Source organism: Danio aesculapii, chromosome 2 (assembly GCF_903798145.1).
Source record: "Danio aesculapii chromosome 2, fDanAes4.1, whole genome shotgun sequence".
NCBI lineage: Eukaryota > Metazoa > Chordata > Actinopteri > Cypriniformes > Danionidae > Danio > Danio aesculapii.
The window spans coordinates 36,826,339-36,853,789 of record NC_079436.1 but is presented as its reverse complement, the minus strand read 5'-3'; the positions used below and the strand labels follow the sequence as shown (position 1 = coordinate 36,853,789).

The following is a 27,451-nucleotide window of genomic DNA, read 5'->3' as shown; positions in this document are numbered from 1 at the left end:
TTGAGATTGGAGTCTATCACGTCTTCATTATCAGTTTAAAATGCTTTAATATCTTATTAGCGCAGTGTGTCGTTCAACCGTCGCTCACAGATCAGTCACGCGGGACACGTTAACTTCAGGTGAGTCCAATTGTACGCCGACGTATGACATCAGTTCATTCATGTGCAGCCTGTGCTATAATGTGTCTTTTATTTCTTTAACGCACAACACAAGCAACAACCCGGACACGCACTGAACAGCTTTCAGTCAGACTTTGACGACTGAATATATATCAGCTATTGTTTAGTGGGCACATCATGCGTTCGCGGCTCTCACCATAACTGTCACGAAAACATTTGCTTTAATAACAAATAATGAAAACCAAACATGTTAAGCCAATTAGTCGTGATGTCCTAAATCGCGTTTTTTTGTGAAAAATAGAAGAAGGCATGTGAATCACTGCACCGGTTACAGAGAGCCGCGTCTTTATGAATGAAACGGTCTGCGTATAATATGGTGATGATGCTGAACTCACAGTTTACTCCTGTGTCCAACAACCGCCAGCGTGATTACATTAAATATGTAAGATTCATGCGTGAAAACTGTCTGCAGTCCGGGGAGATTCTCGTTTTTACGCGCTAGAGCTTGTGCAAATGGAGAAGCATACATTGTTTGATAAACGTGCGCGCGCGTTTGTGTGTGTGTGCGACAAACAGCAAACCACATGCACATGTCCAGTCATCCCTTTAAATGGAAATACATGTACATCTCTGTCTCTCAGAACAAATTAAAAACCCGTTTATTCAATGTTTTTAAATTAAGAAAACGGCTGTGGTTTGGCTGTGCACATTGAGAAAGAGGGTCCGCGCGCTGCTGACGTCGTCTTGGGTGCATTAGTATAATAATATATCATCGTATAGAGTCAATGCATGACCCTTGTGGTAGTCTTGTTGCGGAAGATGATGCAGGCTGTGCTCATAATGGAATCTAATGCAGCAATTTATATAGAGACTAATTCGCAGGCGTGCATGATTTTTAGTATTGCAGCAGAGCTTTAGGCGACAACAGAATGCTGGAACCTGCTGAAAGAGAAAAGGGGAAGCACTTTTGTGTCCTGCTTTTATTGGTAACTGAAGTAGTAATAGTTGTAGGTTAATGCTGAAAGCCTTTTGGGACATCCTCACCTCAACTGGCCTGTGGGAAGTTTATTTTAGTCTTGTATTTTAAATGAGTTTTTATTACTTCAATACTATTTTTATATATTATTTAAATTTCGTTAAGTTTCGTTTTTATTTGGTTTTGATAGTTTTAGGTTAGTTTAGTTTTTTTCCACATTTGGTTTTCGTATATTTAGTTTCCGTTTTTGTTTTAGTAATTCTAATTTAGCAGAACAAAATATGTTGGGTGTCGACCAAAGCATTAACTAGGCACTGACTAAAGCACAATGCAAATTTTGCCTGTTTGATTGTTTTATTTGACAACATTTAAAACTATGTACAAACAAGTCTAATAAGACTGATTCATACATATTTCAGAAAATGTTGAGGATAAAATGCACACACAAAAAAGTCTTTGGTTAATTTTCAATTGTGTCTTCAATATTTTAAATATGTGAATGTGAAAATTATAAATGGAGTGCAAAACATCAGCTCAACAACTCACTGCAAATAGATTCTCAACGTCAATTATAAACAACTAATTTTTTTACTTTTCCTCCAGAAATTCTAGCAACTTGAATCACTTTAAAACTCCTGGATAATATATGCCAAGCAACAGAGCTAGTAAAAAAATATGAAGAAGCCAGACAAATGTTTTCATATAAAAGATAATATGCAGTTAAACATGCAGTTTATAAATTTGGGCATATGAAAGAAAAGATTGAACACAATGTTTTGGGTTTTTTGTATATAATCGTGCTGTTGACTGATGTGTTTGGCCGCTACAGTTGATGTTGCAGGAAGAAGTGCTATCACAGGTATTCCCCAAACAGCCATCCATCATAGAATTAGTGCTTATTAAATGTGAAAAGATCATTTACTTTTGCTTACAATTACTTTGTTTCACTGTAAATATATAATGGTAATTAAAGATTTTTGTTCATATAGATTGACCTATGAAATCAATTCAAGCAGCCTGCGGTATAATGTGTCCTTTATTTCTTTAATGCTCAACACAAACAACAACCTGGACACGCACTGAACAGCTTTCCGTTAGCATCACGGAAACTTTACGGACAATTTAGCCTACCCAATTCACCTATACCACATGTCTTTGGACTGTGGGGGAAACCGGAGCACCCGGTGGAAACCCACGTGAACGCAAAGAGAACATGCAAACTCCACACAGAAACGCCAACTGACCCAGCCGAAGCTCGAACCAGCGACCTTCTTGCTGTGAGGCGACAGCACTAACTACAGCGCCACTGCGTTGCCCTAATTGTCATAGTAATATTAGTAAAATAGTGTGCAATAACACATTTTATTAGTGTTGAACACACAGCATGACATGGCCACTCTTGTCATGCAGCAAACTGTATGAGGGCTAAAACAGAAATGCTAATTATCCAGCAGTGTCTATGGAGCTTTCTAATATATTACAGTCTTTATTTATTTAAAGCAGTGTATGAAAATCAGACAAAAAATATAAAGCTGTTCAAGACTGTGTAGGAAAGCATTTAGGTACATCACACACCGCAGTTTCCAGACACCTTTATTTTGATTTTTTTTTAGCTCAGCTGTCAGGAAATGTACAGGATTGTGGGATATCAAAAGCAGAAAGGGATACATCCTTCAAAAAATGATCACATGAATAAATGGCAGAAACTAAAGTTAGATTACGATTTGGATGTGCTTTGATGGCTTCATATGCGGAAACGCATCCATCAAGTACAACATTTAGCAGCTTAAATGTAATTTAAATGTAACTCTACTGCCTTATTGAGTAGCCTTTAGTCTGTGTGAAGAACCATGAATATGCAGATCAGTCCTCATCTCCACTCAATCACACCAGCACTAGAAGTAAAGTCTGCAGTAAATGCTACGCAATGGCAAATGGTAATCTTCGATTGATTGTTATTGCTCTGCCAGTTACTAAAAAATTAGAGAGTTAATCTGTGAGTGTATTTATTATATACAGAAAAGTAAAACAAAACTAAATACAATCTACAAATAACAGCCTATAGTACGATTTACGTTCTTTTTTTATTAAAGCAGGTTTACTGTCTAAATAAAGACAATTTTAGGGGATATTTCACCCTAAAATGAAAATTACCCCATTATTTATTCTAAAAATCTCTTATTAACCGGATAAATAAAAAAGAGTTATGTATACAAAACCTAGATGTGAAAGGAAAAAAAGAGAGAGGCTCTTGTTTACACTGCATCTAATCTGTTTTATCAAATGGCTAAAACTCCCCAGATGATAAAATACTATTTATAGTACAACCTCAAATCAGAAAAAGTTGGAACAGTATGGAAAACGCAAATAAAAAAGAAAGAAAGTAGTTATTCTTAAATTTACTTTGACTTGTATTTCATTAAAGACAATACAATAAACATTATTTAATGTGTTCCTCAAGATTTTTATGTATTTTTTAATTTCTTTCAAAATAAAAAATTATTCCAGTTATGGTTTGCAACACATTTCAAAAAACGTTTTAACAGTAAAGCATTTACCACTTTGTAATGTTGCCATTCTTTTCCACAACACTTAAAATACATTTAGGGACTGAAGACACCAAGTGATGAAGTGTTTCAGGTGTAATTTTGTACCATTCTGGTCCCATGATGGTTGTTCAGCTTAGGCTTGCGCTCTTGTTTTTTATGCACTGAAATTTCTCCAGATTCCTTGAATCTTCCTAACTTTCTTTGAGGAAAATTATTTTTAAACATTTCAATCATTTCTCACGTATTTGTTGGCAAAATGTTGATCCTCAGCCCATCTTTGCTCCTAAAGAAGTAGACATTTCGTGGATGCTGTTTTTGTACCAAATCATAATTACAATCACCTGTTGACATCTCTTGTTTAAAATCCCATCATAACTTAACCAGTTTACCTAAATACTAGCCCTAAATTGCTCCTGTCCCAACGTTTTTGGAGTGTGTTGCAGGCCTGAATGACAGGAAAGGATGTATATTTACAAATGAAATAAAGCTGACCAGACGAAACATAAAATATTTTGTGTTCATATTGTCTGCAATGAAATACAAGTCAAAGTAAATTTGGAAATCTCTGCTTTCTTTTTTATTTGTGTTTTCCATACTGTCCCAACTTTTTCTGATTTGGGGTTGTAAATACTATATCATTTTTGAACAATACTATAGTAAAGTACTTTAACTAATTTGTTGTGGTAATTGTTGCTATGGTAATACAACAACTATAATAACATAAGCAAAACGACCCAGTAATTTAGTTATCTATAACTACACTCTAAAACCCAAAAAGTTATGGTAGCTCAAACCATTTTTGCAACAAACCATTTAAGTTAAAAAACTACTCCTAATGAGTAGTGTGAGCTTAATCCATTTGAGTAAACAGAGCAATTTGAGCACAATAAACCCAATAAATGAAGAGAACTCAAAACTGAGCACTGTAAAACTCAATAAATGAAGAGAATTCAAACCAACTGAGTACTGTAAAACCCAATAAGTTAAGGCAACTCAAACTGTTTGAGGAAACTGATTGCTACATACTATTTGAGTTAAAAAATAAATCTATATGAGTACTGTGAACTTGCTATATTTAAGTTGAAGTAATGAGGTATTTAATTAACTCATTACCTTTAACACTGAGTTCAAAACATTTTTCAAATGAGTAGAATTAACTTTCAGTAAATTTTAAGTTAACTACACTCATTTCATTTGATAAAGTTGACTGTTGAGTTTTACAGTGTATAGGGTATATTATATTACAATACAACATAGTTTATTGTATTAAAAACGAATGTATACTACGGTATGTATTACAGTGTATCAGTTCCGCAATTAATACTACAGTATGCTATAGCATTCATTAAAATAGTGTTCAAAAACAGTACAGTATTTTCTGTAATACTTTAGTTTAGGCCACAACTTGCCGTATTAAGAAACCTTTAACTAACTATACTAGCTTAATAAACTACTAATTAGCTGTTTATTAATAGTTAGTAAGGTTTTGGGTAGGATTAGGGATGTAGAATAAGAACATACATTATTACTACTAATGAACAGTTAACATCTTAATAGCAGGCAGGTAATAAGCCAGTATTAGTTATAGTTTGTGACCCAAACTAAAATGTTACTGTATTTTCTATACAAATTGCTATAATCTTTTTTCATGTGGGTCCTGCATTTTAAGCAGTGAGTGGATTTTGATGTACATCTCCGATTGACCACTGTGTTCAAGAAATCAACAGATGCTGCAAAATCACTGTAAATAAGACATTTGCAGGTGGGAAAAATTATATGAAAGTCCTGCCTATAAAATAATGTGATTGGTTACATGATTAAGAAACGAAGGCGTATTAAACTGCATTGATGAGATTGTCTTTGACAGAAGGAGAAAATAATCTGCAACTGTTGGTTTTTTCTTAAGCATGTTAAAACACCACAAGATATAGTAAACAACATTAAAAGCTTGATTTTCACCACAGGGGGGTCTTTAAAGGTTATTTATTTTTAACTAATCTGGAGTCCTCTATGGTGGAGGTGAATGGAGCTTTTACATCTGGAACTTGGTGCATTATAGGATTAAATGGCGTATATTCAATAATGTCCACTAGGCTGTTCCCTCAGAGAATTATGCTGCACCTGTACTGCTGTATTGAGGGGGTCGGGTGTTAGCCAGGCATGCGGTCTACTTTAGATTAGGCTTGTTCTCCTCTCTCAGAAATCTATAGAGACAGATTGGTCTCTCAGCTGTTCCTAAAAACTCTGAGAGACTCAGGCAGAGACAGTCCTGTGAAGGCTTATAGTGAACAGGGCACTTAAGAGCACAGTCTGGCCTGGACTGCAGTTTGACAACATGTTGTTTCTGCAGAATGTATATTAACCTCCTTTGTGGTTTAAACATGAGAGCATGTTTCAGTGCAACAAAAATATCAATGATTTCCAATTTATTTAGTTTGACATTCTCTTGTTTATCACATCTGCATGCAATCTGCACGTCGTTGGCTGTTTTATGCATTTCACTGGACCATTAAATACTGGTGAACGTTTTAAAAATATTTGGTCACAATTTATATTAAACGGTTGCTTCATCCAATACTGTCAAATCTGTCATCACTTACTCATCCTTCATTTGTTCAAAACCTATTTGAGTTTCTTTCCGCTGTTGAACAAAGAAGAAGATATTCAGAAGAATGCTGGTTGCTGGCACCCCTTGACTTCCATATAATTTTTTTCCTACTATGGAAGACAATGGGTGCCAGCAACCAGCATTCTTCCCAATGTATTCTTTAGTGTTCAACAGAGGGAAGAACCCATGAAGGTTGACAACAACAAGAGGGGTAGTAAATGATGAGGTAATTTTCAGTTTTGGGTGAACTAACCATTTAAGAGCCCTTAACAACTAGTTACTTGCATTCATAAATATCTACAATATACAGTTGAAGAATTATTAGCCGCCCTTCAATTATTAATTCTTTTTTATTTTATACATTCTTTTTTCTTTTTTAATTATTTCCCAAGTTATATTTAACAGAGCAAGGAAATTTTCACAGTATGTCTGATAATATTTTTCTTCTGGAGAAAGTCTTATTTGTTTTATTTCTGCTGGAATGAAAGCAGTTTGTAATTTTTTAAAACCCATTTTAAGGTCAAAATTATTAGCCCCTTTAGGCTACATTTTTTCGATAGTCTACAGAACAAACCACTGTTATACAATAACTTGCCCAATTACCCTAACCTGCCTAGTTAACCTATTTAACCTAGTTAAGCCTTTAAATGTCACTTTAAGCTGTATAGAAGTGTCTTGAAAAATATCTAGTCAAATATTATTTACTGTCATCATGGCAAACATAAAAAAAAATCAGTTATTAGAAATGAGTTATTAAAACTTATATTTAGAAATGTGTTGGAAAAAATCTTCTTTACGTTAAACAGAAATTGGGGAAAAAATAAACAGGGGGGCTAATAATTCTGACTTTAACTGTACTTATTGTACTCATATTGTGTTACACAACATTTATACTGCTATTAGAGTGGTTTACATTAAGGTTTGGGTGATTATGGATAGCTTTAAGGGTGAGTTAAGGTGTAAGTCATGGGTCAACGGTGTAATTCTAAATGTATTTACATTAATTAATTAATTATAGATGTATTTAAATGCAGATCATTTTAACAATATGAATATGATGTGAAAACATTTAAGTACACAATATGCACATTGTACTAAATTATTAATTTAAATGTAACGACATGGTAATTAAGGCCAGTTTTATCCATAAAGTAGATCCAAATATTTTTTTCTTATTTTATAGGTTGTTTTCATATGACGAAGAATCGCAATCAGAACATCAAAATGTTTCTGTTTTATGTTGTTTATAATTGTTTAAATTGTCCAAAATAAGAAATGCTGAACAACTTTTAAAGGCTTCCAAAAGTTTTTGCTCATAAATAAACGGGAGAAAGTTCAAGAAACTGGCTAAAAAATGGAAGAAAAGGAGGCATGTAATAAACATTTATTCAATACATTTATGTGTGCAAACATTTTTAAATGCGATAATTCATTTGAAAGCACCAGATACAAACACCACCAAACTTATACAAAATAAGAGAATATAAATAACGTACCCTGCCATGTAATCACTGCAATGAGGTCTCCGTCTTATTTTGCAATAATCCAAGTCTTTACTGGCATTTCTGTAGAATAAACATCCATAATGTGAATATCGAGATGTGCAGCACCGGTGAATGTTTGTTGATAGTAAGATCATCGACAGAACAAAAAACAAATGCAACCCTTAAGACAAAACGAGATGGTTATTATTGTGGAACACTTTTTCCCCCTTAAAAAATAATGTAGACTACGCGTCCATGCTTTTGTATGCTTTCATCTGTTATTTAGTGATGTCTGGAAGGTATCCGCATATGGAGAAAACTATAGTAATTTATAATAAACATGTTTTAAAAGCACATAGTAAAGTGTACAATGTGTACAACTCTTTGTTAATGAATGCTAGAGAATACTGCAGCATATTAAACTGATAAACTGTAATAAATACTGTAACATTTAAACTGTATAATGTTAGTGTAGAAAACTAAAGCCTATTGAATAATTTGTTTATTACTACAGTGTTGTACCACACCAACAATATAATAACTTTGACAGTTTAATTCAAGTAATTAACTATAGTATGCTTCCAAACACTATAGTATTTACTATAGTATTTTTCATGTAACGCAGTAGCTCATACAGTATCTACCGCCTTGATGACAGGCAAATATATTTTAGTGCAGTAGAAAACTCGGCTCTCTTCATGATATTAGGATCATTCCCAACATACGTGGTTATTTTCTATTTATATGTCCTTTTAAATATGGTATTAATCTCAAAAATGCTGACTTTCCTCTATATCTCCCATTCAGTTTTTTACTTCCTGCCCTCCATCTGAATTTTGCGCGTCATCAGAACCACATGATTGAAAACAACCTATTGTGAATGTCTTAATGGAGAAAACAGATATGAATAATGGTTTTCTGTCCTCATTGCTTGTCAGTTTGCACAAAACAATAATGAGATGTGATCAGATGATTGATAATATGTCTTCCAGGATTTGGTTTTATGTTGTGGATTTGTCGACTGTGATGCAGGATTTTCAATGGTCAGAAATTTGTGAATTCTGGTTGTGTAGGCACATAATAATGATTTATATTGATTGTAGGCCATTGAATCTAACACAGTAATAATTTTGCTTGTTTTGATGCAAAACAAATATCTCTGCTAGAGAATTAAATAGTAAAAATGGTCTAATTAACACCCCAAAATAATCTGCAAAAGAGATAGTTCATCCAAAAATGACATTTCTATCATCATTTACTCATCTACCACTTGTTTAAACCTGTTTGAGTCTCTTTCTTCTGTTGAACACAAAGGAAGATATTCTGAAGAATGTTGGGGAAAAAGCAATCATTGACCTCCATAGCATTTTTTGTACATACTACTGGCTGTTTTTATCCAACATTCTACAGAATGTCTTCTTTTGTGTTCAACAGAATGTGGCAGGATGAGCATTGTTGGGTTTGGTCTGTGGGTGATTATTAGACCAATGAGAGGCGAGCAACCAGCAACTCATTAAGGGACTCATATTTTGAATAGTTGTTGGTGTCCTTTTGAGGTTGGGCTCCCCTTTTCCTGGCTTTCCCCTCCCCATGGCGTGCTCGCTTTTGGTTACCTGTTTGTGCTCGAAATGGTGCTGGTGGAGTTCATTGTACGGCAAGTTTGTGATGGAGTTGGCCTCACAGTAAGGAAGATGAGTGAGTGCTTGAGTGATATTTGGCACATTTGATTCTGTTATCATTGTGGGAGTGACTATATAGTGTTCTATGTGCTCCAGTCTACTGGACACTTGTTTAGTACTGAGAAACCAATATTATGCGAGGACCCTGAGTGTCCGGTACCCTTGAGGCCTGGATGTGGAGGAGGAAGGACCAGCCGCTGTCTTACTGGTTTTTTTTTTACAGGGGGCCATGTGGAGTACTGTGATTTGGAGTTTAGTTTATTTGGTGTGCATTTTTGGTGGGCTAGCTGACCAATCAGAGTTTCGGCTGGACTATCCTGCTCCCTCTATGCCCCGCTGGAAAATAAATGGGTTTTTATTGATTGTGATTTTTTTTTTATTATCTGTGCTCTTTAAATAAATAATATTTTTGTATTGTTCCTCCTGTCTCACTCCGTCTTATTCCTTGCCTTCAAAGTGGTAAAACTTACCTGCACTGTAAAAACCAACAGTCGACTTTATCAAATGTAATGAGTGTCGTTAACTCAAAATTTACTGAAAGTTAATTCTACTCATTTGAAAAGAGTTTTGAACTCAGTGTTGAAGGTAATAATGAGTTAATTAAATACCTCATTCATTACTCCAACTCAAATGGAGTAGGATCACAGTACTCATATAGATTAGTTTTTTTTTTTTAAACTCAAATGGTTTGTAGTAATCAGTTTCCTCAAACAGTTTGAGTTGTCTTAACTTATTGGGTTTGACAGTACTCAGTAGGGCTGCTCAGTTATAGGAAAAATCATAATCATGATTAATATGATCATAATTATAATCACGATTATTCAAAATGATATACAGTTGACGTCAAACTTATTTACCCACCTGTGATTTTTTTTTTTTTTTTTTTTTTTTTTTTTTTTTTTATAAATATTTCCCAAATTATGTTTAACAGATTTAGGAATTCAGGAATTTTTAGCAGCGATCTATTTCGCACTTTTTAAAACATGAACGATTCGAATGTACATCAATGAATGATGCGCATCCCGTGCTGCAAGAGTTAAATTACAGTACATGCTTTTAGTCATTTTTACATCAAACTTTGTAGGACAACAAAAGTGTACAACTGAAAAGGGGCGGTATATGATGCAATAATAGTTTCATCTCGATTAATGTTTTTTTAATAAATTTGATTAAATGATTAATTGTTAGAAGCCAAAATCGAAATCAAAACCGATTTTCGAATAATTGCACAGCCTTAGTACTCAGCTGGTTTGAGTTCTCTTCATTTATTGGGTTTTACTGTGCTTAAATTGCTTCGTTTACTCAAATGGATTAAGTTCACACTACTCATTAGGATTCGTTTTTGAACTTAAATGGTTTGTTGCGATCGGTTTCCTCAAATGGTTTGAGTTAACTTAACTTTTGGGGTTTTACAGTGTGTGAGTCCTAACTGGGAGTATTTCCCTTGTCCTTCACCAGGGTGGCACAGTCAGATTAACTAATTTCTGAGGCTTGAGACTTTAAGGTAGTGCCACAGGAAGAACAAAATTTTATAACCCCCTGAGTGTGAGTAAACATTATGGATTTTTTTATTTTGGGGTGAATTATCCCTTTAACTTTCTTTTTTTTGAAATAGGGAGCCATCAAACCAATGGACGCTTTCCACATTTCCAGATTTCTTAGCAGCATAAGTTGTCATAATTGGGTAAACGTAGAGTACAGTAAATGGGAAAATACAACAAATATTTTTTTACATTCATTCATTCATTTTCTTTTCAGCTTAGTCCCTTTATTTATCAGGGGTCACAACAGCGGAATGAACCGCCAACTTATCCAGCATATGTTTTACGCAGCGGATGCTCTTCCAGCTGCAACCCATCACTGGGAATTATAATTTTTTTCATTCATATTTGTTCAAATAATAAAAGAAAACTCAACGACAGTGTTATCAAGACTTTTTTAAGGAAAGGGAAAACAATTGTGTGAGACTGATAACGGCCAGAAGAGAGAACAATGCCAAATATTCTTTCCTATATACACTGCATTAGAAACACCTTGCATAATCAGTAATTTTTTTATATGATGCAAAGATGATACATGATATATGATAACTTTAAAAATGTTTTTTTAGAATCAAAATATTAAGAACTTTCACGATGTTCGTGAACATTAAAGCATCTTGTGAAAAGGGTCCATTATCATGCCGATTCCCAAAAACATTCTACATGAAAAGTTTACCCAGTATATGAGCCATATGCGACTGTTTTACACTCATAGCCTGCAATTATCTTTAAAAATTATGAAATGCTCATGATGAGTTTAATAAGCACACTCATTTGAGAATAACTGATTAAGTATCTAAACTCACGCGCATTAACCACCCACTTAACCCTGCCAGTTAAGCCGAGAAAATTCCTGCCTAGAGAGCAGCAGCAGCACCATTAATGCTTAACTCAAGCTATATAGCAGATAATGAAGAAAAGGTACCAAAAACCTGGACTAGCCAAAGGCCAAAATGCATGTTCAAGTTCGCATTCAGCAAATCCCAAACAATAGTAAATCAATGGAGGACAATCCATGCCTCTGATTGAGCTCCAACACCCTCGGGCTTTGTATTAGCAGAGCATATGTTTAAAAGCAACTCTCAGCATTAAGCCTTTAAGATGCAAGCTGGCCAGCAAAGGCCTCTCAAAAACATCCATAGATGGACTATAGTCTTGAACTGTTTCTAAGATAGCATATGATCTCATAGTTAAAGTGTCAGACCTTCATGCCCTCGGTTGTGGTCTGGAGCTTTGTTTTGTGGCGTGATTGCATGCTGGGAGTTTCAAATCCTCTGAATTGGGTCACTGGAAGCACATCCAGCAGGACAGACGAGGTAAAGCGTGATGATTAGCCTTTAAGTCCAGACCACAGAGGAGCAATCTGTTTGACCGACTGATCGACAACAGCAACAGGGATGCTTCTTGCAATGCTGGCAGGGACACAGTTATAGGAACCTGCAGACACTCATGGTAAGGTGAAATGAAACAGAGTGATTAGCCGTGTAGAGTATAGTCATTTGTTTTTGCAATAACGAGAGAGTCAATTTGTTGAGTCAGGAGTCTTGTTCATATGCATTTGAATGATTTATATTTACATGTTGTTGGTTTTAAATATTTTCTTGCCGTTTAGTGTAGCATTTGCACTATTATTTATCTGTATAATTACTGCATTATAGCTGTGGTATTGTTGGGAAGTAATTGACTAATAGTTCAACCCTCTAAAAATGTCATTATTTATTCACCTCATTATAAACGTGACTTTACTTTTGTCTGTTGAATATAAAATATGTAAATTAACCCTTAACTGCCTGCTTTACCAAATGGTTGACCATATTTTGACTTTTTTAAATAATGACTGTTGAAGTCATTTAAAGAATGACTGTTTTAACAAATGGCTTACAAACAGCATTGTTGGTTTACAAAAAAAAAAATCTATCAAACATAATTCTGTTGCACTGCTACACTTGAGTTTGGTTTTATTGTATAAAAAAACAAGAAAACATGTTAAATGAGAATCTGAAATATTTTATGGCATACTTTAAATAATAAAGATGATTTAGTATTCAAAAATGTTTTATTTAGAATTTTTTTTAAATAAATTGGTCTTACACTTCATATTTTCTGATGTTTCATTGTATTCATATTAATTCCAGTACTTTTACCATAAACCGACATATCAACCATTTGGTAGAGGCTGATATTTTAGTAATGATGGGATGTGTTGAAAAAAATGCATTGAGTGTGTTACCTAGCGACATTAGGAGTTAAGAAATGCAATCCAAAAATGTCATTCTTGGTGGGGCAGTTAAAGGGTTAATAGTTTTTCTTTTAATTGTGCATTCATTAGAAAAACTACAGTGCCATTATGTAAACAAGCTTTAGTTTAAAGTGACAAAGTGCATAACATTTTTATCAGGACTGATGCTGGTAAGTCAATCTATTCATCAAAAGGTTAAGAAACACTCTAAACAATATTTTGCTGCTGGCTCAAACTACTTATTTAAAATGAGCGGAAACAATACAATTCTTGAAGTTTTTTGGGACAAGTTTGTTGTTTTATGTTTAATTAACTTAAATTGGTAAAAACCATTAAGTCAACTTTAATTAATTTGCGTTGAGATGACATGAAGGGATTGTGTGGAACCCAGCACTTTTTGCAGTGAATAATAAATAAATAGTTCACTCAAAGTAAAAATTTACTCACCCTCAGGTGGTTCCAAAGCTTTATGAGATTTTTTTGTTGTTGTTGAACACAAATGAATTTTTGAAGAATTTCGGAAATACTATGAAAATTATTCATTAATTTTCTTTTTATTAATCTGGGGTCACCAAAGCGGAATGAACCGCCAACTTCTCCAGCATATGTTTTACGCAGCGGATGCCCTTACACTGGGAAACCTCCATACACACTCATTCACACACATACACTACAGACAATTTAGTTTACCCACTTCACTTATACCACATGTCTTTGGACTGGGGAAAACTGGAGCACCTGGAGGAAACCCACGCCAACACAGGGAGAACATGCAAACCCACAGAAATGCCAACTGACCCAGCCGAGGCTCGAGCTGGCTACTTCCTTGCTGTGTGGCGAATGTGCTACCCACTGAGCCACCGTGCAGCCCACTATGGAAATTAATAGCATATTATAAATTAATCGGTTTCCAATATTCAAAGTTTTTTGTGCTCAACATAGAAAGAAACTCAAACAGGTTTGGACAAGTGGAAGGTATATGATAAACAAGGTTAAGGTTCATTTTTAGGTGAACTATCCCTTTAAAATATGATAAGATGTTTGTTGATGGATATTTTTGCCATCGTTTTGGTTAGACATTCGAGTAAAACCTTATTTTCTATAAGGAAACAATAATATTAATTCAACTGAAAGAATATATTTATTGCAATAATCTTTATTTACAGCTTATATAATTTACTAAATATAATTTTTACAGTGTTTTAATATTTAATAAAACTCTGATCCAATGTAGTTTTAAACTCTATTTACTATCAAAGAGGATACATTTTGTTCATACACAGTCATACACTAAAATTTGTATGTTTAAAGTTATTAGGTGGTGCAGTGGGTAGCACATTCGCCTCACAACAAGAGGGTCACTGGTTCGAGCCTCGGCTGGGTCAGTTGGTGTTTCTGTGTGGGGTTTGCATGTTCTCCCTTTGTTGGCATGGGTGTTCTCTGGGTGCTCCGGTTTCCCCCACAGATTCAAAGACATGCGCTAGCTGAATTGGTTAAGCTAAATTGTCTGTCGTGTATGTGTGTGAATGAGAGTTTAAGGATGTTTCCCAGTGATGGGTTGCAGCTGTAAGGGCTTCTGCTGTGTAAAACATATGGTGGTTAAATTGGCGGTTCATTCCGCTGTGGCGACCCCAGATTAATTAAGGGACTAAGCCAAAATGAATGAATGATGTTGTTTTTTTAAATGATGTCATAATTTTTCATTTTATTTGCAGTGTCCCTATAAACACATTTCTTCAATTCTAATGAAAAAAACGCTGTAGATTGTCATAAAAAGAATGATCATGTCAAGTATTTATAAAAATATCCACTTTGAGATTAATTTTGCTGTCAGGATATGCATGAATTATAATTTAGACATGGAAAAATCCCCTTAAAGAGGGTGAACTGGTTTCTGTGGAGACGAGTGCTAGATTTAGTCTGGCCAGTTTTTATTTACAGTGTTTCAGATGAAGCCAATGTCTTCTCGTGCCCGGGCACAGCTGAATGAGTGAGTCTGGCCTCATCCAGCTACATTTGGCGCAGAATGATGGCAGATGGTATATGGAGTATTTTTAGGCTATAGCTTTACGCTCCCTAAGAGTGAAGGGTAAAATTAACAACAACAACAAAAATAAATAAATAAATAAATAAACAAACAAAAAATGTCTCTCAATATACATTCTCCAAAAACTCCCATAGAGGATTCCAGATATGACAGAAATCATCAGATTTCTGTCAAGTCATCTTTTCTAAGGGTAAGAAAATGGCAATCTGATTCATCCACTTATTGACTGAAGGAATGTTAGGAGAAGACCACAAGAAAAGAATACACTTGCTAGATAAGTACAAAAGGTGTAGCACAGATTCTAGTCCATGATTAAGGTGTAGACCAGTTTTACAATTCAGAAGTAACTGTAATTGAACAATTTAGAAGATAAATAACTGGAGATAGGGCAAAAGGTTTACCTATAGTCTTCTGAAGTAATTTGTGCATTTCTTTCCAATATGTCTTAATCATGTCACAGTCTCAGAATACAGGCAGCACAGTACCAACATTAAATTTGCACTGAAAACAACATTGAGAAACATGAGGAAAGATTTTTGAGATGAGCTGGGGTTAAATAAGTTCTTTTTTTTCATTTTGCTCGTGGTTTAATTTATAAAAATATTTTTATTTCATTTAATTTAAATTAATTTTACTTAGTTTTATTTAATTAAATTTTTTGTTTTAACCAAAAAACTAAATAAAAAACTAAAATACCATATTTCTTAAGTTTTTATTTGCACCACAAGAAAAATGACCAGGGCCAGATATGTTCTAGTTAATTTTTCTAAAATTTGCATATTTATGTAAAATAATTTTGGGAGTTTAACTAAAAACTTAAAACATGAAATAAAAAATACCTTTTTAACTTTTATTTAAGGTTTACAAAGTAAATCCAATTAGATAATTTTTTTTTTGGCAAAGCAAGTCTAATAAAATACAGTTGAAGTCAAAATTATTAATCCTCCTGATTTTTTTTTTCTTTTTTAAATATTTCCCAAATGACGTTTAAGAGCAAGGAAATTTTCACAGCATTTCTGATAATATTTTTTCTTCTGGAAAAAGTCTTATTTGTTTTATTTCGGCTAGAAAAACTGTTTTGAATTATTCAAAAACCATTTTAAGTTCAAAATTATTAGCAGAACAAACCATCATCATACAATAACTTGCCTAATCACCCTAACCTGCATATTTAACCTAATTAACCTAGTTAAGCCTTTAAATGTCACTTTAAGCTGTATAGAAGTGTCTTGAAAAATATCTAGTAAAATATTATTTACTGTCATCATGGCAAAGATAAAATAAATCAGTTATTAGAAATGAGTTATTAAAACTATTATGTTTAAAAATGTGTTGAAAAAATCAGAAATTAATAAACAAAAAATAAACAGGGGGCCTAATAATTCTGACTTCAACTGTATATCTACTAAAAGAAAGAAAATATTACTTTACAAACTGTATTGTAAATAAGTCATATAAACATTTGCCTATTAGTCAATAATAATACTGAAATTGAGATAAAAAGTGACCAAATATACATTTACACACATTTACATGAGTAAACAAATAGATTCAATGATGGGCTAATATCTACTGATTTCCTTGTGTACAGATTTCTAATAATGACATAATAATTCATGCATTTGATGGCATCTGGGTTTTTTCATTTCCATTTCTTCTCCACTTCATATTAATCTCTGTCTCTCTTTTTCCTTCAGTCTATATGTGCAGTAACCAACACTTAAAGACTTTGATTCCCAATTGGCCTCAGACACTGCAGATGCCTCTCCATCTCTTGCCAGTATATTTAGCATGCAGTAAAACGAGACATATCTAATTCCCAAAGTATACAAGTCAATTCTAAACCAAGAATCTTTTTTCTACCGTCATCCATAAGGATATGAGAAAGCTGCTGCCATTTATTGAAATCCTGGTTTGACTGATAAAGAGAAAGCAGCTCTTTGGATGGTATAATACGCCGCATAGCTTCTCTCTGATTAAAGCAGACTCAAGCTAATGGTCTCAGCCTGATGGTCATCATGTGGAATTCAATGCAGTCATTCAATGTAAACAGATATATCCATCCATCTATATGTCGAGAGCATATGTCTAGAGTTATAAACATTTCTTTACATGTGGAATTTTAGAGGTTGCAGTAGTTCCATGTGGAATTCTAAGTGGGATTTTAGAGTTTGCAGGAGTTCTATGAGGAATTCTAAATTGAATTTTAGGTGATGCAGAAATTTTATGTGGGATTCTAAGTGGAATTTTAGAGGTTGCAGAAAATCTATGTGGAATTCTAAGGGGGATTTTAGAGGTTACAGAAATTCTAAATGGAACTTAAGAGGTTGCATGAATTCTATGCAAAACTCTAAGTGGGATTTTAGAGGTTGCAGGAATTCTATGTGAAATTTTAAGTGGAATTTTAGATGATGCAGGAGTTCTATGTGGAATTCTAAGTGAATTTTAGAGGTTGCAGGAGTTCTATCTGGAATTTTAGATGATGCAGGAATTCTATGTGGAATTCTAAGTTGGATTTTAGAGGTTGCAGGAATTATATGTGGAATTCTAAGTTGGATTTTAGAGGTTGCAGGAATTATATGTGGAATTCTAAGTTGGATTTTAGAGGTTGCAGGAATTATATGTGCAATTCTAAGTGAAATAGAGGTTTTAGAGGTTGAAGGACTTCTATGTGGAATTCTAAGTGGAATTTTAGAGGTTGCAGGAATTCTGTGTGAAATTCTAAGTGGAAATTTAGAGATTGCAGGGATTCTATGCAGAACTCTAAGTGGGATTTTAGAGGTTGCAGGAGTTCTATGAGGAACTCTAAATTGGATTTTAGAGGTTGCAGGAATTCTGTGTGGAATTCTAAGTGTACTTTTAGAGGTTGTATGAATTCAATGTGGAATTTTAAGAAGAATTTTAGTTGATGCAGGACTTTTATGTGGAATTCTTAGTGGGATTTTAGACGTTGCAGGAGTTCCATGTGGGATTATAAGTGGGATTTTAGAGGTTGCAGGAGTTCAATGTGGAATTTTAGAGGTGGCAGGAATTCTATGTGAAATTCTAAGTGAAGTTTTCGATGTGGAATTCTAACTGGAATTCTACCTGTTAATTTTCAATGGAATTAAACAATTTTTTGGGCCTAAAAAAGTTTTTCCTGCAACGCAGAATGACAACTTTTTCAAACTCCTTTGCATCAGTTTGTTTTCAGTTTAAACTAGTCAAACATGTTTAAAACTGTACATGTAATGTTGTTTAAAACAGAAAAAAATATTTTTATCACCATCTGCACTTAATACAGTTTAGATTATGCATGAATTCCAAGTGGAATTTTAGATTATGCAGGAATTCTAAATGGAATTGTTTATATTAAGCAGTAATTGTAAATAGAATTTTTATATTATGCAGTAATTGTAAATAGAATTTTAGATTGTGCAGTAATTGTCAGTGGAATTTTAGATTATGCAGGAAGTCTAAGTGGAAGTTTAGGTTATGCAGGAATTATTTATGTAATTGAAGGTGGAATTTTAGATAATGCACACATTTTCTGTAGACTTAGAATTAGTTAAGCATAAATTAGCATAAATTAAGTATGCTGATAGTCTATTAAAATGCCATGCTAACCAGCTAAACCTGGACTGTTTACTATTCAAATGCAAGTTTGCTAAAACAGCACCTAGTGTACATTATATTCTCGAACATCATCAGAAAGTCATTCAATAGAAGTTATTACAATCTGCTACAAAAACTGCAAAGAACTTTGAGTTTCCTTGAAATAACATGCTCCAATGATTCGCTCACAATAACACCAGAAAGAAAAATAGGGTAATTTGTGTACATGCTATTCTTTTCTATATGCGCAGTGCTGTAGTGTTTGATTAGCAAACACAACCACCAGGCATCCTGAGCCCACACTTCCATTTACTGTGATTGTTTAAGAGCATGTGGCGCGGTGCCCATGCGCTATTCAGCAAACATTACCTTTCCAATCCTAATGTCTGAGTGATATATTCCACATTCGCTTCGGCAAAAAGCAAGGTCATTCCCAAATGCGGCGGCATCAGCACATTGCAGTGAGCGCGCCTGGGATACCTTGAGCGAGGGACATGCATTATAATCTCTCCTCGTGCCAAACTTAATCTATAATAGAGTTTGGCTGGAGTAGCGAGACTGTAACGGCATTAATAAGCTCGGCGCTTCTCCGGCCCTTTCGCCAGGGACTTATAGAATAGATAACACAGCACTCTGAGGGAGACTGACATCAATCACGGCGCAGAAACAAGCATGACACCTTAAGAGGGGCAAGAGGGGGGCACCGGGCTGTCAGAAGCCTGAAATCCGCAGACACTGGCATTGATCAAAGGCTCAGTGTCCTCTGCTCATTGATTTGACAGCATGCGGGGTGTGTGTGAGAGAGAGCGAGAGACACCGGGGTTTCTCTCAGATGAGAGCTTGACTGCTGTCAGGATCGCTGCACCCCGCCAAGCGTGTCGCTGCGCTTTAAGCCTTGAGTGTAAGCAGCATGCTGGCATAACGCTGGGGGAAAATATGGAGCTGAGGGCAGTCGGCTTTGGGAGAACTCACAAGGATTTTTTTCCAATCACTTTGGCATAATCTGAAATTCCACTTTAAATTCCTGCATATTTCACTAACAATTCCAGCATAGTCTTAAATTTCACTAGGAATTCCTACATAATTTGAAATTACACTGAGAATTCCTGCATAATCTAAAAATCCACTTACATTCATTCATTCATTCATTTTCCTTCAATTTAGTCCCTTATTTATCAGGGGTCTCCACAGCGGAATGAACTGCTAACTATTTCAGCAAAAGTTTTGTGCACCAGATTGCGTTTCAGCTGCAACCCATTACTGGGAAACACCCATACACTCTTGCACTCATACAGTACACTTCGGCAAATTTAGTTTAGGAGAACATGCAAACTCCACACAGAAATGCCAACCGGCCCAACTCGAACCAGCAAACTTCTTGTTGCGAGGTGACAGTGCTAACCACTGAGCCACCGTGTCTAAAATTCCTGCACACTCTGAAATTCCACTGAGCTCTGCTGCATAATATAGAATTACACTAGGAATTTCTGCATAATCTAAAAATCCACTTACAAATCTGCTTTGAATTTCTGCATAATCTGAAATTCCACTGAGAATTCCTGCACAATATAAAATTACACTAGGAATTCTGCTTTGAATTCCTGCATAATCACCAACACTGCATAATCTAAAATTCCACTATAGGAATTTCCTCATAATAACAAATTCCATTTAGAATTCCTACATAATCTTGCAATTCTCAAAACTGTCAATAATTGTGGCACAGGCTATTCAGAACATTGCATTTATATCTTTAAATAATTCGTAATGCTGGATGAAAAATGAAGGATTTTTGAGGGCAGTCGGCTTTGGAAGAATTCACAAGGATTGTTTTACAATCACTTTGACATAATCTAAAATTGTACTGAGCACTGCTGCATAATATAGAATTACTCTAGGAATTCCTGCATAATCTAAAAATCCACATAGAAATCTGCTTTGAATTACTGTATGATCTAAAATTCTATCGAAAATTCCTGCATAATCTAAAATTAAACCTACAAATCCTGCATAATATAAAATTCCACAAGAAATTCTGCTTTGAATTCCTGCATAGTCTAAAATTCCACTGAGAATTCCAACATAATCTTACAATTCTTAAAACCGTCAATAATTGTGGCACCAGCTATTCAGAACATTGTATTTATATCTTTAAATAATTCTTAGTACTGGATAAAAATATGGTGCATTTGAGAGGGCAGTCGGCTTTCGGACTCACAAGGATTTTTTCCAATCACTTCGGCATAATCTAAAATTCCACCTAAAATTACTGCACAATCTAATATTTCACTAAAAACTCCTGCATAATATAGAATTACACTCGGAATTCCCGCATAATCTAAAAATCCACGTAGAAATCTGCTTTGAATTCCTGCATAATCTGAAATCCCAATGAGAGTTCCTGAATAATCTAAAAATCCACTAAGAATTCTGCACTGAATTACTGCATAATCTGAAATTCCACAGAGAATTCCAACATAATCTTGCAATTCTCAAAACCATGAATAATTGCAGCATTGTATTTATATCTTTAAAGAATTCATAATGCTGGATGAAAATATGAAGCATTTGAGAGGGCAGTCAGCTTTGGGAGAATTCACCAGGATTTTTTCCAATCACTTCGGCATATCAGAAATTCACTTAAAATTTCTGCATAATATAGAATTACACTAGGAATTCCTGCATACTCTAAAAATCCACTTAGAAATCTGCTTTGAATTCCTGCATAATCTGAAATTCCACTGAGAATTTCTGCATAATCTAAAATTACACTTACAATTTCTGCATAATATAAAATTCCATAAGAAATTCTGCTTTGAATTCCTGCATAATCTAAAAATCCACCTAGAAATCTGCGTTGAATTCCGGCATAAACTGAAATTACACTGAGAATTCCTGCATAATGTAAAATTCCACTAGGAATTCTGCTTTGAATTCCTGCATAATCTGAAATTCCACTGAGAATTCCAGCATAATTTTACAATTCTCAAAACCATCAATAATTGCAGCACCATTTATTCAGAACATTGTATTTATATCTTTAAAGAATTCATAGTGCCGAGGGCAGTCGGCTTTGGGAGAATTCACAAGGATTTTTTCCAATCACTTCGCCATAATCTGAAATTCCACTTAAAATTTCTGCATAATCTCAAATTTCACCAATTCCTGCACAATATAAAATTCCACTGAAAACTCCAGCATTATTTAGAATTACCCTAACAATTACTGCATAATAAGAAATTCCATTTAGAATTCCTACGTAATCTTGCAATTCTCAAAACCGTCAATACAATGAGTACGGAAAGTGTTCAGACCCCCTGAAATTTTTCACTCTTTGTTATATTGCAGCCATTTGCTAAAATCATTTAAGTTCTCAATCATTTAAGAACCTAATCATTTAAGTTTTTTCCTCATTAATGCACACACAGCACCTCATATTGACAGAAAACCACAGAATTGTTGACATTTTGTGACACTCATATACTTAACTCATGTGCTTTAATTAAAGAGTTTCTTTAATACTTAAAAAAAACTGGAAGCCAGTGTAAAGATCTAATGACAGGTGTGATATGCTCTGATTTTCTGGTTCTGGTCAGAATCATGGCAGCAGCATTTTGGATGTGCTGCAAAAAATGAATTAGATTTGTTTAAGATTTAAAAAACAAACAAACAAACAAAACATTTAATCTGTTTAATTAGTTTTTGCCAGTCATTAAGACAAGGCACTTAAATGATTGTATTCAACAATTCAACAGCTTTGGATTATATGTATTGTGTACAAAAAACTAAACATGAAAAGTGTGCAATTTGATCATCAGTGGTTCAAAAATGACATTAAGGTTGTGGTAATAGAGTAAAAATTACAGTTGAAAATGACTTGTACTCCTGCAGCACAGCTCAAGATTTCATTTATAGTCATTTTGTCTTCAATTGTAGTTTCACAGAAATATGTTTCAGGTTCAACTGCACTTTCTGATGAAAGCTTAGCAGAAATCCTGATAAAACTGTGTTAGTTTCCTTGAAGGTGTCTTGCAGTATCCCTCGTCTGCTAGTGTGAAATTGAGGTATTGATTTCTGAGAATGAAATCGGTGTAAAGCCTGCAAATTGTGTTCTTGCTTGCTTCTGCATAATCTATACACAATTCGATGTGTGTCGTGTGTTTGTGGTTCTCTGACACTGATGGATACAGGGTAAATTATTCATAAGAACATTAAACTGTGCATATAAAAGCTTATTTTAAAAAAATCCCAAACCTGTTTTACTTTCAGGCAGATACAAGAGCAGTGCTCAGGAGCAGAAAACTGTTTAGAATTATTGTTTTGGCTCTGAGGCAATAAATAATGCACTGTTATAAACTGCAGCGAAAGCAAGAGAGTGTCTAAGGGCAGAGCACAGATACATTATGATGAGTTGCATTGTGATTTCATAATAGCATGATGGATGACAAGGCTCATGCGTCTTTCTTCAGAAAAGCCACTTAAGTGCTACAGGAAAAACGGTGCTTGTGTTTCATATCTGTAATTTAGAATTAGGAAAGATAAATAGCCTGTAAATAAATTATGAACATGTTAAATGTTTAAAGCATGATGGATTTATGCTATGGCTTGAAGATGTGTGATTTCCATTAGTCACTAGTCATTTCTCTGCATGGAAATTCTCTAATGGAAATCCAGGCCAAAAGTCTTAAATGTGTAAAGTTTGATTTTTCCAATCAATGTGTGCAGCATTTGCCAACTCAGGCTTATTCTGATTACGCACGCATATATACATTTCTGGAGAGGGCAAAATACGTCCCATGAGCTACATTTTTTTCAGTGTTTGTTTTAGCGAATCCACCAAAACCCTCTGTGTACGCTTTTTCAGATCTCAAATTTCTCTCGCAAATGCCATTCACACCTGCTGTTCTCGCGCAAATCCACCAGAGGCCGCTGTCGACTGACTGACTTACTGACTGACCAACCGACCGATCTCCCCACCCGCCCCCTTCCCTAAACTCAATCAAAAGTGTTTTAAAAAAGCACAGATTGATCCGCCCACTTCCCTAAACCCAACTGCTGTGTTTTTAAAAACAATTCAGAAAAAAGCCCCCTGATTTTTAACCATGTTTTCCGATTTTACCACATTCTCACCCTGTTATTTACTTGTTTATTTTATTTTTGGGCTTTTGTTTTAGTTTTACCCGCTTTCTGAAACCATTACGACTCAAACCACATTGTCACGGTCAACTCCGCTCTAGCGTCTCAAGTACGCCGACGTAGCCTACATGTCGAGCTACCGGACAAACTTGTAACAGCAGAAAAGCCGTCAATATGGAGAAAAGGGGTCAGATGGTAAGCGAGAAAAGGAATTGTGTAATACCGCCCCATAGCGTTCGTTTTAAAGATGAAATGCAGCCATAAGAAGCTCTGGCTACATAAATCGTGATCTCCAGAAATTGGGATACTTTTTCAGAATGAGTTGGTATTTGTGATGTGAATGTATGTTATGACATATGTTTCAAGTGTCATCTGTATTTGGGAAACATATTGCAGTGGTATACTGACCTGTTTACTAAATACAGCAATGCATTTACAGTCATAAATCCTGTGGTTAATGTTTACTATTTTTTGACAAACTTGATTATTCAAAATAACTGATGTGTATGTCGTTTGTGGAAGTATTTTTCTATTTCCTATAAAACAGGGGGAAATGTTGTGATTTTAAATAAGTACTAATATGTACAGTTGAAGTCAGGGTTATTAGCCCCCCCTTTGATTTTTTTTTCTTCTGTAAATATTTCCCAAATGATGTTTAACAGAGCAAGGAAATTGTCACAGTATGTCTGATAATATTTTTTTCTTCTGGAGAAAGTCTTATTTGTTTTATTTTGACTAGAATAAAAGCAGTTTTAAATTTTTCAAAAACCATTTTAAGGTCAAAATTATTATCCCCTTTAAGCTTTATTTTTTCGATAGTCTACAGAACAAACCACTGTTATACAATAACTTGCCTAATTACCCTAACCTGCCAAGTTAACCTAATTAACCTATTATTATTATTATTTTTTTTTTGGTGTTTAACAAAACCATACAAAGTAGTATACAATACAACATAAGAAAAATGACAGACTGTCTTAGTTTTCTTATTTTACCACTATCCCCTCAAAATAAAATAAATAAAATGAATGAATTACAAGCAAACATATCCTCTGAGAGCAAAAAATAAAAATGAAATGTGAAAAAATAATTAAAACAATAATAATCAAGCAAGTTTACAATTAAAGAGTAAAAAAGGAAATAAAAAAAAGACAAGTTCACGTTGAGGAGTCAATATTTCCTCTTTCCAGTTATTTACTGTGTATTAGAGCTGATATCAACTAAACAGGGTAAACCTTTGATATAGTCTAAAACAGGATTCCAGGTCTTAAAAGATTTGAGAGATCCTGCAAGTAAACATCTTAATTTCTCAAGTTTTATGCAGTTAAAGATTTCTCGGATCCACATGTCATGTGATGGAGGAATTACCTGTTTCCATTTGATAAGAATGGCTCGTCTAGCTAAAAGAGTAGAAAAGCAATAACCTGGCGAGATGCAACAGTCAAGTCAACTCTCTCTGAAATACCAAAGAGCACTTTCAAAGGATTAGGGTCTAGATTTATGTTAATAGCTTCATTAAGTTGATTAAGTTCAAGTCCATTAAGAAATTTGTCAATTGAGGGCAACTCCAGAACACATGAAGATAGTTAGCAGTAGACAATAAGTACTAATAATTTAATAATATTAATAATATTTTAAATTCAATAAATGCAAATAATTTTAGTTAATATTTTCTGTTAATATTTAAAGAATTTGTTTTGATAATATAATACCATTATTAATATTTGTTTATAGTGTCGCAATTAATTTATTCATTATTTTAACAACATATATTTCATATCAATGGGATAGTTCACCCAAAAAAAATAACTAAGAACCCAATATCATTACAAACCTGTATTAGTTTACCTTTTTATAGATATTAAGATATTCTGAACATTCAGAATGTTTATGCAATAAATATTAATTTTTTTTCCACAGAAAAGAGGCAAAAATGTGGATAAATAAAAGACAGCAGTTTTTTTGTTTTGTTTTAGTGAACTATTCCTTTAATTAAATAAATAGCTGCTTAATTTTTCAATGATGAATGTCATGTTATTTGGCAGTTATTGCCATTAAAAATTGTATAAAAATTCACACCTAATTTTCTAACCATTGGTTTTTTCTCTACTAGGTCTAGAACTTCAGTGGTTCAATTAAAGGCCGAAGATGCCCGAGCAGAGCAACGACTATCGTGTGGTGGTGTTTGGAGCAGGAGGTGTTGGCAAGAGCTCACTAGTACTCCGTTTTGTCAAGGGCACCTTCCGGGACACCTACATCCCAACGGTGGAGGACACGTATCGGCAGGTGATCAGCTGTGACAAGAGCGTCTGCACCCTGCAGATCACAGACACCACCGGCAGCCACCAGTTCCCTGCCATGCAGCGTCTGTCCATCTCCAAGGGTCACGCCTTCATCCTGGTCTACTCCATCACCAGCAAACAGTCCCTGGAAGAACTGAAGCCCATATACCAGCAGATACTTGCTATCAAAGGCAACATAGAGAACATCCCTATCATGCTGGTGGGGAACAAGAGTGATGAAACTCAACGGGAAGTGAAGACCGAAGATGGAGAAGCCCAGTCCAAGACCTGGAAGTGTGCTTTCATGGAGACCTCGGCTAAGACTAACCACAATGTCACTGAGCTCTTCCAGGAGCTGCTCAACTTGGAGAAGAAGAGGAGCATGAGTTTGAACATCGATGGCAAGCATTCTGGGAAGCAAAGCAGGGCTGACAAGCTGAAGGGGAAATGCAGTGTCATGTAGACTTGCTTGTTAGAAGCAAAACCAGAACATGGCGAGATAACGTGGCGAGATAGAGACAAAGGAAAGGAGCCGGAGATGGTGATATTTGACATTTCACGCTTATTTCCGATAACAAGGACTTCACATCTCAGATTTCATCCTTCACCGTCAGTCTCTGGCCTTAACAAGCGCTGGCCCATTCATATTGCCTTGTCTGTTCTTATTATAGAGCATCGCCATCATCTCTCACATCTGAGAAGTGTTCAGACAGCACTTATAAGAGCTAATTTCACTCCCCTGCTCTCAAGAGGAGCACTAGCACTAGGCTAGAGTCTTTAGTGTGCTAGCTAGTGTCTCCTCGTCTCATTCCAGGAATCATCCATTTGAATCCCCCTCAGAGAAGCTTGAGCAGAGCCAGCGGGGTTACATTGGCGCCGTGAGTTTTACACTCCTGTGATCTCTAAAGGCACACTAGCACTATGCTGTGATCTGTAGTGTTCTTGTAAGTGTGCTCATGCATCAGGCTGATGTGATACCTTACTCCCCTGGAGTTAAAGGGTCATGAAACCCCCATCTTTTGGTTAAAATCTACCTCAGGATTTTTTTTGATAAACGCAACTTAAATAAGCGAGGAAAGCAGTGAGCAGAAGGTAGGGGAGTGGGTGTGACGGAGCAAATCAGGAGAGAAAAAGGACAGCGAGCAACTGTCATCACAGTGGTCCACACTGACCGAGAGGGCTTATTTTAAAATTTAG

The 27,451-nt window shown here is 34.9% G+C and overlaps 1 protein-coding gene across 1 annotated transcript; it reads left to right on the top strand.

Moving 5' to 3' along the window:
- On the top strand, positions 1-27,451 carry diras1b (DIRAS family, GTP-binding RAS-like 1b). The gene is made up of 2 exons (XM_056478372.1): positions 1-119; positions 26,086-27,451. The coding sequence occupies exon 2, from the start codon at positions 26,121-26,123 to the stop codon at positions 26,715-26,717; it is 597 nt and encodes a 198-aa protein (XP_056334347.1). The 5' UTR covers positions 1-119; positions 26,086-26,120; the 3' UTR covers positions 26,718-27,451.